General features: G+C 38.2%; 1 protein-coding gene across 15 annotated transcripts in view; it reads left to right on the top strand.

Moving 5' to 3' along the window:
- The window catches only part of CDHR2 (cadherin related family member 2), a 68,005-nt gene that overhangs the window by 26,834 nt on the left and 28,493 nt on the right, over window positions 1-12,678 (top strand). For all 15 annotated transcript variants that reach the window (XM_039356721.1, XM_039356714.1, XM_039356720.1 and 12 more), the window contains 5 exons: window positions 1,032-1,096; window positions 1,554-1,622; window positions 2,263-2,402; window positions 9,440-9,493; window positions 10,047-10,136. In XM_039356721.1, coding sequence (XP_039212655.1) covers window positions 1,032-1,096; window positions 1,554-1,622; window positions 2,263-2,402; window positions 9,440-9,493; window positions 10,047-10,136 — 418 coding nt within the window. The remainder of the gene's footprint in view (window positions 1-1,031; window positions 1,097-1,553; window positions 1,623-2,262; window positions 2,403-9,439; window positions 9,494-10,046; window positions 10,137-12,678) is intronic.

The following is a 12,678-nucleotide window of genomic DNA, read 5'->3' on the forward strand; positions in this document are numbered from 1 at the left end:
GACTTGCCTAGCAAACTGTTCTATGTTCTCCTCTCTTGTACAGAGCTATTAAAGATGCAGAAGCTCAATCAGTTTTTGCGCTAGGTTACCTTACTTAAAGATTGGATTAAGGAAACATGAACTAATTGTGGATGTAATGATTCTGTGCTTGCATTTCATGAACGATCTTTTTGGAGTGGCCTTGCAATCAGTCTGAAGCTCCAGGATAATACCCAAATTCTCAAGGCTTTGCTTAAGAAATGGGAGAACCCAGGAGCTGAACATCCTTTTAGGAACCTTCCAGGCTCCTTTGTAGAAAGTTCTTGTCATTTTTAAGAGTAACTGAAATTGTCATCTCTAGTCTTCCTGGAAACCTAACACACTAGTAGCTAACATTCCAATCCCGCACTGAGTAAAAAATTGACTCCAAATTTACTACTGCTTCAGAAGTATTTCATTAATGCTTTATTTTTCTGGAAGTTATTTCTTGAATACGTTTCAACAAACAAAATTTCCTCTCTGTGTGTGCTATTTTTACATTGAGTTTTTCCCTTTACCATCCCATTTCTTCTAGATCTATGTGGATAAGATAATTGTCAATTAGTCTTCTCTCTTTGGCGTGCATAATATGCTACTTACGTCATATATTTATTCTGCTTATGTTGGGCAGTTTGGTAAGAGAGCATATTGAAATTCTGTGATAAACATAGACTCTCCTGCTTGTAATGCCATAAAACATTATTAGAGATAGGAGACTTTTGTTGCTAATGCAATTTAGCATTTATTCAGTCACTACACCCAGAAAACAATTTTTATATAGTACTTGAGAGGCATAATAAAGCTATAAAATATGGCATATGAGTAAATCTACATTGCACATAATTCTCTGTTGCCTTTTCATTGTGATAATTTTTTTAAATGAACACCATTCCTGCTTTCCAAGGACAGCCGTTCTCAACAACGAATGTGATCTTGCAAACAACCGGGCCCTGGGCAGGATGAGCAGTTTTATCTTCAATATAGTTAATCCTTCCTTTCTGTTGTATTTGCAGATCTCCTTGCCTCAGCAGGATGCTCAGGCTTTCATGGGTAGTTTTCTCTCTATTTCTGCCATTAGGTAAGATTTTCTGTGGAAAAATTCATCCCTCACTTTTATGCCAGTTCATGCCTGCTGAGACAATACTGAGGCTTGGCATTGGATGGAAGAACATCTTCAAGTGAGAATTACAACCTGGACTACAATTCCATATATTGCAACCAGTAGGATTTACATTAAAGTAAACATTCAATAAATGAGGAAGTCACCTTAGTATTCAACCTCTCTTGAACTATACATTTTCCAGGGTCTTTCTTGCTAAGACTAGACCATTGTTGTTCTGGAAACCATGTTAAGGGTATCATTAAGTCCATTAGACTTAAGTCTATTGAATGTTGGGAAATACTAAGAACTATGGCAGAAGATATTATGAGGAAATTCAGATGAAGGAAGAATTAGAAGATTGGGTGGTGTGAATGGGTGGGGGATTGTCTTTTGCTCATGAAATCATAATTTCAGCTGACTGTCTTTCCTGCAGCATCTGCGAACACAGCTCCACAGTTCAACATGAGCAGCACGTTTAGGTTGCCAGAGGACACACCTATAGGTTAGTGATGGAGAAAGTTTTGTTTGGAATCAGAAAATTAAAGCCAGTATTTCTATATTTGTCAATGCTATTTTTCATAGCCTTCCTAGGCTAAGACCTATAATGAGACAGACTGTGGCTCCCATCATTTCAGCCAATAGTTGTGAAGATAGAGAAGGTATAAGCCTATGCATATTGAGGATGTGGTAAAAGGATTGTGGTAAGAGGACATGGTAAGAAGCTTCCAAAGCCCCTCTAGATCTGCTTATGCTAGCAGACCTGGGCACCCCGGGGAATGGGTGAAGTGATGAGACGGCTTGGTTGTTATTAAAATCCCTACATCTATTATTCATTACTTTGGCTCTTTTTTTATACTTTTTAATATTTTAAAAAATAATTTAATGATAATGGTTTTAGCTATTGTTTTAGTTTTGTTGTACGCCGCCTAGAGTCACTTTCTGATGAGATGGGTATATAAATGAAATTAAACTAAATAAATTAAGAAACCCAGAAACCATTCAGGTTTCTTTTAAAAGGTGTGACTTCAGGGAGACAATTGGAGGAAAAAGTCAGTGGCCATAAGGATTTTTTTTAAAACCAGGCATTTCTGTGGTTTTTTCCTGTCATCTTCTCTGTTTCTAGCCCTCATTTTTCATTGCAGGCACCTGGGTATTTCAGCTGGTGGCAGTGGATGCTGAAAACGATTCATTATACTATAGCATTGAGGGTGAAAATGCTTACTACTTCTCAGCTGATAGTAGAACAGGCAACGTGACGCTGAAGCAACCTGTGGATTATGAGGTAAAGATATGAAGGGACATAACCAGGGCTGGGCAGATGGCATCTCTGGCAACCTCCTTCTGAATGACCTCATTTAGTGACCACAATTGTGAGTGGCAACTCAGTCATTAAGTGAAATGATTGTTAAGTGAAATCACAACTGTATTTAATATCTTACTCCAGCTTTCCTTTGCTTTATTGACCTGCAAAGATGGTAAGTGTAAGAACTGGTCATAAAGTTACTTACTAGGTCCCTAGTGACTACTACACGAAGAGGTTTTTAAAACGCATTTGGCAAAAAACATGAAAGTGATTTACCACTCCTTTCTTCTGGACCTTGGAACTTTTCAAAAATGTCTTATTCTATTCAATAGCATTTCTTCCCTGATGGTCTTCCATCCAAGTATTAATCAGGTTCAATTCCACTTAGTTTTTTTTCAAGATCCATCAAGATTGGCTGGGCCCTGCCACAAATTGTGATCCCTGCAGGAATGCGAGTAAAAACTTTTGTTTTAAAAATATTGTTGTTCGTCACTCCAGTACACATTTAAATACTGTAAGGATAAATAACAAAGGAAAGAAATGGTGGATGGCCATGAAAGTCATATTCAGAAACCCCTTCCCCATTCAAGTGAAAGATGTAGGTGGAAGAAAAATGTAAAGAAGTGTTAAAGAGATTCTTGTGAATACAAGTTTTAATGTCATTTTAAACTGGAACCCTCAGAACAATAGCACAGGAACTACATTTTTTAAAAAAAGTAAGTCTGGAGAAAAAGTATACTGAAGAAAAAGAATAGCCTCTGGAGAATGGATGGAATACATGGTAATGCCAAGGGAGAGCCACAGTACTGGAAAATCAGACAAATGATCCAGTTTTGTTCTGTTTCAACTGTTTTTTATAGAACCAAGAAGGTCTCAGAATGAGGCTGAACCCTTTTCCTCCCTGCCTTTTTGAAGCTCCTCTCTTTGCCTAATCTTTTCAAACTGATCTTCCTTGCCCCCACACAAAGCTCCCTCCAGTTTCATCTAAACTAGAAATGGGGAATTATGGCCAATTTATGACTTGTGGATTTCAAGTCCCAGAGTTCCTGAGCCAGCATGATTGATCTAAACCATGGGTGTTCAATCTTTTTGCTTGCCTAGGCCACACGGAGTGAAGAGGACACACCTGATCTAAATCAAAGATTAGAAGCCTCCTTACTCTTCTCGCGGTATAGCCCAAGGGCAGAATCCTAAGAAGGAAATTGCAATATAGAGATACTAAAAATTCCATCCTCAATCAAGGACTCTCCCCATCATTACCTCAACATTCCATCTTCTTAACAATGGACTCCCCCAGCTTTGCTCCCAAAAGGCTTGTTTTGCCTTACAATTAACAATAACTGACACATACAACACATCAGGCACATACATACAAGCACTTGCGGCCTAAATGGCTTTTAGGGCACCTGAGTATTTTACAAATACTACATCACAAATTAGCAAATGTATGAAAAGAGAGAAGTCAAAAATCAACGCCATGTTTTTTGTTATCTCTCTTCTTTTTAGGTATTTTAATGTTTGTTAAATTTCCTTCATTTATCTCTTATTTCCTTTTATTTATCTTTCTCTCTTTCTGTGCACACTCACACTCACTCACATGCACACTTACTAAAAGAGCAGGGGAGATTTTAACATGAAGTAATTAGTTTCAGACTGTTATATTCAATTTTGGATGAAAAGTTAAATAATTTTATGCTTGCAATATTAACATCCTAAATGCTATTAATATTGATAGACATTTTCCTTTTTTCAATATTTCAATCTTTGTAAATAATAGAATGTTCATAATATATTACATACACTTTATTGCATTGAAATCTGCATTGAAAGAATACATTGTATCAAGATTTATAACATTGCAATAAAAGGATTAAAAGAAAAACAGCCTGCAAATACAATCCGAAGTACATAGATAAGATCTTTCTAGCTTCTCCAAAAGTTGGCAATAAATCAGAATGAAGGCGAATATATGTGTCCCAGGATAATATTGCAGGATCCAATCTGGGTCAGTTTATAGATGTTGAGAACTACAAGGTGGGAAACAAATCAGGCTTCTTACCTTGTAGTTCTCAAGTTCTATAAAAATCTTTGCTTTCTTATTTTTAGGGATCAGTCATTCTTACAACATGGTTTCTTCTCCTTGGTTGTGCTCCATACTTCTGAATTTTCCACAACCCTACCAGAACATCCACATTTGGTTTTAACTATCCCTGAATTAGATATTAACTCATGTTAGCCCGAAAGACTTCAATAGATCTGTCCTCCATGAATTTATCCAACCCTCTTTAAAGCCATCCAAATCAGTGACTTAACATCAGATAATGTAGGAATGAATTCCACAAATTAACTTCTTTTGTTCTAAAATATATTCTATCCAACTTAATTAGATGAACCCTGATCCTAATGTTCTGAGACGAGAGAACAGAAAAATGTCAATTGTTTTTCTCCAAACCCATGCATGAAGTCACATACTTTGATCATATCCACCTCCAAGTCACCCTTTTTTAAGCTAAAAAGCTCCAAATGTTCTAGTTTTTTCTCATAAGATAGGCATTCAGGCTCCCTGTTCAGATCATTTGAGCTGCCTTTTAGAATAATAGAGTAGAATAATAACTTTATTGTCACTTTGAATGTACACTAATTGGCATACATTAAAATGAAATTTCATTGTATTCAGCTCTCAAAGGATCACCTTAGATATACACTATATAAATATGACAAAAATAAATAAATAAATACAGAATTATGCATATACCCACATATATGACAAAGAGAAAACAACAGTCTAGTTTGGGTTATGTATGCATGTGCATGGCGAGAAAAACTAATCTTGCAAGTTTACCAGATGGATGGCATAGGGAATAAAGCTATTACAGAACTCTGCAGCTCTGTTACTTTATATCCTTTTTCAAATGTGCCAGAATTATGGATTTATATACCATAGATTTCCAATGATCCCTGACACAGAATTTGCCCTTTTCACTACTGCCCTTGTTGAATTCTCTGTTGTGATCCTAAGAACTTTTCCCTGCTTATTTACAGACAGTTTGCACCAATGTATGTTTCTTTTATCTCGTTTAAATTAAAATGCATTGATATTTGATTAATACTCATCTTTTCTTTTCTTGGATTACCATTGCCTCTAATTTGCTTAAAAGAAACATTAAGATGATTGGCCTACAATTACTCATCTCCCACAGGTGTCCTTTTTTCTTTTCTTTTTTTTAAAAATGGTGTCTTCACAAGATCTTATTTTGAACTGGAAGTAATCAGATTGATCCAGAATCAATAAAGACACAAAGTTCTGGAAATTTAGACTTAGTTGCTTAGCATGCATTCCCAAAATATCTATAACCTGAAAGGCTTCAGATTAAAGTTTTTTTCTTTTTTCTATTGTTTGTATACAGCAGTGATGATATCCACTGCTTCCTTCTGTTCTACCAGGTTATTCTCATTTTCACAATGTTTAATTTTTCATCTGTAACCAGATGAACATCATCAACAAACAACTCGCCTACCCCACCTCCTTGTCCCATCCCAATCTGGGTCAGAGACTTTTAGCGCAGATATCAAAGAAACATCATAGTAACTCACCTTTAGAGGTACTTGTCCTCTATATACTGTAGATCAGCGTTTCTCAATCTTGGTACCTAAGATGTGTGGCCACTGGCTAGAGAATTCTTGGAATTAAAGTCCACAGATCTTAAAATTGCTAGTAGATTATAGTATCTTATATATAGTGTAAACTGGGAGCAAAATATCCTGCAGATGCCTTGGACTTAACTTTCACTGTTGCTTATGCCATTTTGAGATTTTGAAAGTTGTATCCTTGAATATTAATAAGGGTCCAGGTTATTTATCCCTACTGTACAAGTTTTCTTATTTACAGGAAGAGCTGTAAACAAAGTAGAAATCACTCATTGGAAATTAGTTATTGGAGTTTGTTAGCTTTCACTTGTCTGCAAATCTGGACGGAAAGAAAACTACTGGCTTAAATAAATCAGGGCATAATTGATTTATTGGACTACTATATCTGGAATCATTTGCAGAAAAGATGGGAAGGGAATAATAGACTATGGGTAAGGACATAAATGATTCATAACTGAGGCATCTCATATAATCTGTCCTTGGGGAAGAAGTATTAATAAGAAATATGGTCTGGTTCATTCATCATTTAAAGCAGTGGTTCTCAACCTTTCTAATGCTGCGACCCCATAATACAGTTCCCCATGTTGTGGTGACCCCCAACCACTTATACATCACCGGGTGCCAGGGGTATGGCCAAAGAAAAGGGGGAAAAAATGGCAGACAGCCTTGTTTGGCGACCCACGTGAAATGGTTGTTCGACCCCAAATGGGGTCCCGACCCACAGGTTGAGAACCACTGATTTAAAGTTATAATGTAATTTCTCTTTCTGACGTAGTATTGCATGTGAATCCAACCTTAGGTTATATAGGGAGGCAGACAGAACCTTGTCAGGATCTCATCTGTGCAACCTTCTTTGGTCCATTGTTCCCTATATTGTCCATGATTCATGGAAGAGTTGAGGGTATTAAAAAGAATCAAGGGATATCTAGAGTCCTGCTGGAAAAAAATGGGCTATGAAGCTGATCAAACATGTATGGCTTAGAACCACTATTAAAGCATACCTTGTGGCGATAAGCAATACAGCCAAGCAATACTCCTTCATTCTTAATGTGTCTGCAGAAACCACCTGACTGCCCTGTTTAAGGTTACCCAGACCCTTCTAGGAAAGGGGAGGGGACAGAGACCTACTTTCAGGGCCACACAGAGTAATTTTCTATTCATCTGGCAGATAAAGCCATTCAGTTGGGTGCCAGACATAGGGCAAATCCTGTGGAGATGCCTAGGGAGTGACCCTACTCAGTTATCTGGAAACAGCTTTGATCCTATTGGACCCAAAAAAATGAACATGGTCCTTCAGATTGTAAGTGCCACCAGATATAAACTAGAGCTATGCCCTCCTGGTTTGTCAAGGCTGCTTGGGAGATGATATTTGGGTGAAGAGAATCTATGAAGATTCTCAATCATCCAGGTCATAATTATTCCAAAGATGCTTTTTTTTCCAAATACCAACTGGATTTCCTTTGATTTTTTTTTTCTTTGAAAATGTTTCGCTTCTCATCCAAGAAGCTTCTTCTGTTGTTTTGATAATCGGGTTGTAAGTCATGAATCCAGTAAATTTCTTCCTCTCCCCTTGCCCTACATTTTTTGGAGGCAATCCCCTATTCACCCTAACAGAACTGAAGAAGCTTCTTGAATGAGAAACAAAATATTTTCAAAGAACCCCCCCCCCAAAAAAAAAAAGTCCAATTGCCATTTGGAATAAAGCTCATGACATGTGGGTAAGTCTGAGCAATAATGAATTCATCCTTGATGGAGGGCGTATTTCAGCTTCGTTTGAAGACAAGCTGCTGCGCTTCTCTGCAAGAAACCATTGCTGAAGCCTGCCATTTTGGACAACTTTCAACCAGTTTCCCACCTTCTTTTTAGGGAAGCTGGTTGAGAAGTTGGTGGCATACAACTCTATAAGTTCAGAGGGTACTGAATGAAATGGATTATCTGGACCTCTTTCAAACATGTTTTTTTTAGATTATCTTTGGTGGGAGCAGGATGAGGATACTGCATCCATCTTTGTTCTTCTTGACCTCTTAGTAGTTTTTGATTCCATTGACCTTTTTGATACCATATCCTTTTCAGCTGACACAGAGAGTTAGGGGTGAGGGCACAGTTTTGTGCTGGGTCATCTCCTTCCTCCGAGACTGGTCCCAATCAGAATTGATATGAAGTGAGAGGTCCCTTTTTTGTGGGTTGTCACAGGGCTCAGGGCTTTCTCCATGCTTTTTAACACCTAAGTGGGATCATCTGCCATTACAGAATGACATATCATCAGTATGCTATCCAGTTATAGATCTCCATCCTGAGTGAACTAAGTGATGCTGTGTACATTCTTGAGGCCTGAGACTATTTGAGGTTATGGGGGTCTGGATGGGGAACAGCAGGCTTCATCTGAACCCTGGTAAGATGGAGTGGGTAGCGGGCTCTTCTGTATGGGCATTTAGCATCTTTGGTCTTGGATGGGGTTGCACTGCCCTAGGCAGACCTGGTGCATAATCTGGGGGTCCTCTTGGACTCACAACCCCTGCTTGAGGAGCAGGTGGCAGGCCTGGCTAGGAGGATCTTTGCTCAACTTTGTGTTGTGCAATAAGTTACATCCTTTCCTGCATTGGGAGGCTCTCCACTCAGTTATTTATTCCCTGGTCATCTCTCATTTGGATCATTGCAATGCGCTCTACATGGGGTACTGCTGAAGAGTATTCAGAACCATCAGCTGATGAAGAATGTAGCTATGCAAGCAATTCTGGGTGCCCCAAGGATGGACATGTAACAGCTTTTATTAATACAGGTAGTCCTTGACTTATGACCACAATTGAGCCCAACATTTCTGTTGCTAAACAAGATATGTGTTAAGTGAATTTTGCCCCATTTTATGACCTTTCTTGTTACAGTTGTTAAGTGAATCACTGCAGTTGTTAAGTTAGTAATACAGTTTTAAATGAATCTGGCTTCCTCATTGATTTTGCTTGTCAGAAGCTCGCAAAGGGGATCACATTACCCTGGGACACAGTAATGGTCATAAGAATGAACCAGTTGCTGAGCATCTGAATTATGATCACGTGATCATGGGATACTGCACTGGTTGTAAGTGTCTAAAACGGTCATAAGTCATTTTTTTTCAGTGCTGTAACTTTGAACAATCACTAAATGAACTGTTGTAAGTTGAGGACTACTTGTATATTGTATACAATTAATATGATTTCTATATTTTTATGGGTTTATTTATTAAATTTATATGCTGCCCATCTCACTCTAAAAAGCAATGAGATGGGCAGTAAATAAATACAATTTATTTATCAACCATAATGAAACCAAAGTATGATCATTATGTTGGCATATCATTATTAAAGTACTTCTGCTTTGCACTTTCTTTTCAGCAAACAAAAGCTATCCTGCTCAATGCAAAAGTGTCTGACTATAACAGTATATCAGTAAGTAAAGCAATTTGTTGGGAGAAAGACAAATCTGGAGGGATACATGGGGCACAGAATCCCCATGGTAGCGTGCTATGACGGGGAATAGGGCAATGAGGTGTGTTTGCTACTCAATGCTCAGTTAGGAGCTAGAGCACAGTTTGAGCAAGCTACTCTTTGACTAAAGCCACTGAATTAAATTAAATTAGTTATAACATTGAAAAAGCCTCCACACAACTCTATTAGCTAACACGACACAAAATCAAATGTAACAGCTGTGTTGAAAACATTTCTGTAGTTGCAATTTTTCTTATCCATTAACTTGCTGAGCTGCAACTGCTGTTGTTGATTATGATGACAGTGATGATTATATTTTTATATACTGACTACTGGAGTTTTGCCTTTTATTTTGCTGTCTAGTGGAGTTTTGAATCTTGTACTTTTGGGTCCAGGGCCTGATCTACTTTGTATATGGTGATCATATCTCAATACTTTTCTACTCATGAATGCTGAAGCCCTTCCGTTTAGTCTCTTATATCACTAGTTTTTACCTCTTCTTTTTTATCAACAGACTTTTAAAAAAATCACTATCATCGTAGAGGACCGGAATGACAATAAACCAATATTCCAGAATGAACCTTATATGACAGATGTCCTTGAGGTATCTATGTCCACATTATCTTCTGCTCAAGTTTATTCTAGAAATGGTGTTTCTTTGTGACTGTGTGTCCCATACAGATAATCCTCGAGTTACGATGGTAATTGGGAACAGAATATCCAATACTAAGCAATGCAATCATAAAACATGACTTTACATGATAACATTTGCTTAGTAGCGTTTATCCTGACAATCCTTGTTGCCATCGTTAACTGAATCCCACTGGTCGTTAGGTGAGGACTCACACTGATCCAAGCCGTTCCCAGCGTGGGCCTTCCCATCCTGAGCCTTGGAAAAGTAAGGCCCTCCTTCCTCTGCCTCCTCTTCAAGTCCCCCCACCCCTCTATCTCTCCACCAGACCCGTTTCTCCCCTTTTGGCTGGCCAGAACTCTGCTCACTTTGTACTTGGTGTGCCCTGCTGCTTTATCCAATCCACATGGGGCTTTCCTGTGAGGTTTTAAAGCCTTCCAAAGCCTTGCCAGGAAGCCACATGCAATCTGAACAAGGCCTGGTGCAGCCAGCAGGGGTAGCCTGCAATTGTCTCTCAGAAAACCAGGCTGGGCATACCTCATCAGCTGGAGGAGGAAGGAAATGGGGAAAGTAAACGAGGTGTCAGACCCAGCAGAGCCCAAGGCAGCCAAAAGGGTAAAAATGAGTGTAGGGGAGATGGAGAAGTGGGTTTAAGCGTTCCTGGGGTTGTACGTGCAGGTGGGATGCCAAATGTCAGAATTTTGATTACATCACCCTGGGTGTGCTATAACAGTTGTAACTTTGGGGACCAGACATAACTACCATTCGTTCAGCACCACCATAACTTCTAAATCGTCTCTGAACAAATGATTGTTGAACATGCTAAATAAAATTTAATTAAAAAGTAGACCTGCACAATGATTGGCAAAAGATAATTATAGAAACAGTGGAGATCAGAGGTGTGCATGTTTTGAAAATGAGTTCAGAGAAATGCTACACAGCTCACCACAAGCATGAATAAAAGGACCTGTTTGCCACTCATTGAAGCAGCTTCTCTTGTATTCAGTTTCTGCAGGAACTAAAAAAAAAGAGGGATTAATCTGTTGCAGCTGCAGAGACATTATATCATTTGGTTTCCCATATTTGAGAAATAACTTCCGTATCCAACTCTGTCCATTTCAACCAAATGATTTCATTCTCACAGTATTCCTTTCCAATATAGTACTGTATATGCTAGTCACTATTGCTATTGTTACAAGCAAGGAATGAATAAAGCTACTTGGGGGGGGCGGGATAAGGAAAATGAAGAAAAAATGCTGTTTTTAAATAGGGATTTTAAGAATTTGTTCGATGAAATACTAATAATTTAAAATTTGCAAGAAATTTTAGGGGTCCCAACCCCTGGAGCTGCAGCCTATTACTGCGACTGTTTGGGACTGGGTTGTGTGAGTGGCTGGCCGGCGCATGCACACACACACACCTCAACTTGCATGAGCAGTGGGCTGGTTCCCCTCTCCCCCACCCCGCCAGGCCATCAAGCTGTAAAGGTTGGGGACTGCTGATTTAGATGGTATTTAAGTACATTAGTTAGATAATGATAGAGCCTAAACCAGCAATATGTTAAATCTGTGTCATGTGTCATGACTTAGACAGAAAGTTTCATTGATGTCAATGGCAACTCTCCCTACTCAGCCTAATTGCTATCAAAATACTGGATTTTTATATGCTTGTAATCAATTAAGACAGTTCTAATTCATTTTTCCTTATTTATTGCAATCCCAATTGGTGCAAAATAATTTAATTATAATTTAATTAAATAATAATTAATAAAGCTTTACATTATTTTGTGCACTGTAATTTAAAAATAATATTTAGGCCGTTTTCCTCAGACATTTTGATCTTGCCTCATTCCTTAGATGTTACTTCATGTTTACTTCAACATGTAGAATGGTAGCCTTTGCATGTTAGACTAACTAAACCTGAATGCTCTTTAACAGTAATGAATTCAAGGGATAGAGAAAGTTGCTTGTTTTCTCCAGCATCAGGCTGGATTGAGACACAGAATGAGATGTTAGCCCTCATGTAGTGCCTCTTATGTCCCAGAGAAATAGTCCTATATTACCCAAGTTTCTTGTAACTCCTCAACTTCCTGGCTGAATTTTCGATAGCTTGCAATTCTTCACATTTTCAGGATATCATGATTGGCATACATGGAAAAAGCTGAGGAAGAATGCTATAACTTTTAGTTTTGCCATTCATTTTTTCAAACAACCGAGGGATTTATTTTTAATAGGACTATGCTCATTTCCAAAATAATCCAGAGGATGTACTTTGGACTTTACAGTACTTCCTTGCTATTGATTAAAGCAGCCCATTGTTTTAAAGTGGTGCCATTGTTTTAAGGAATGCAGCTCTTCAAGGAGTGGTATCTTTTTTTCAGATTCACTTTGTTTAATCAAAGCAGAAAAGTGTTGTCCGTGTGTAAAGTCCAAGGCAATTATTCAGAATCATTTTCAAAGCATGTGTAGTTCTGTTAGCAGTTTGTATATTAGTTTTGGAGGTTATACGTAGCTTC

This window comes from Crotalus tigris, unplaced genomic scaffold (assembly GCF_016545835.1).
Source record: "Crotalus tigris isolate CLP2741 ecotype Arizona unplaced genomic scaffold, ASM1654583v1 scf7180000018829.1913635, whole genome shotgun sequence".
NCBI classification, from domain to species: domain Eukaryota; kingdom Metazoa; phylum Chordata; class Lepidosauria; order Squamata; family Viperidae; genus Crotalus; species Crotalus tigris.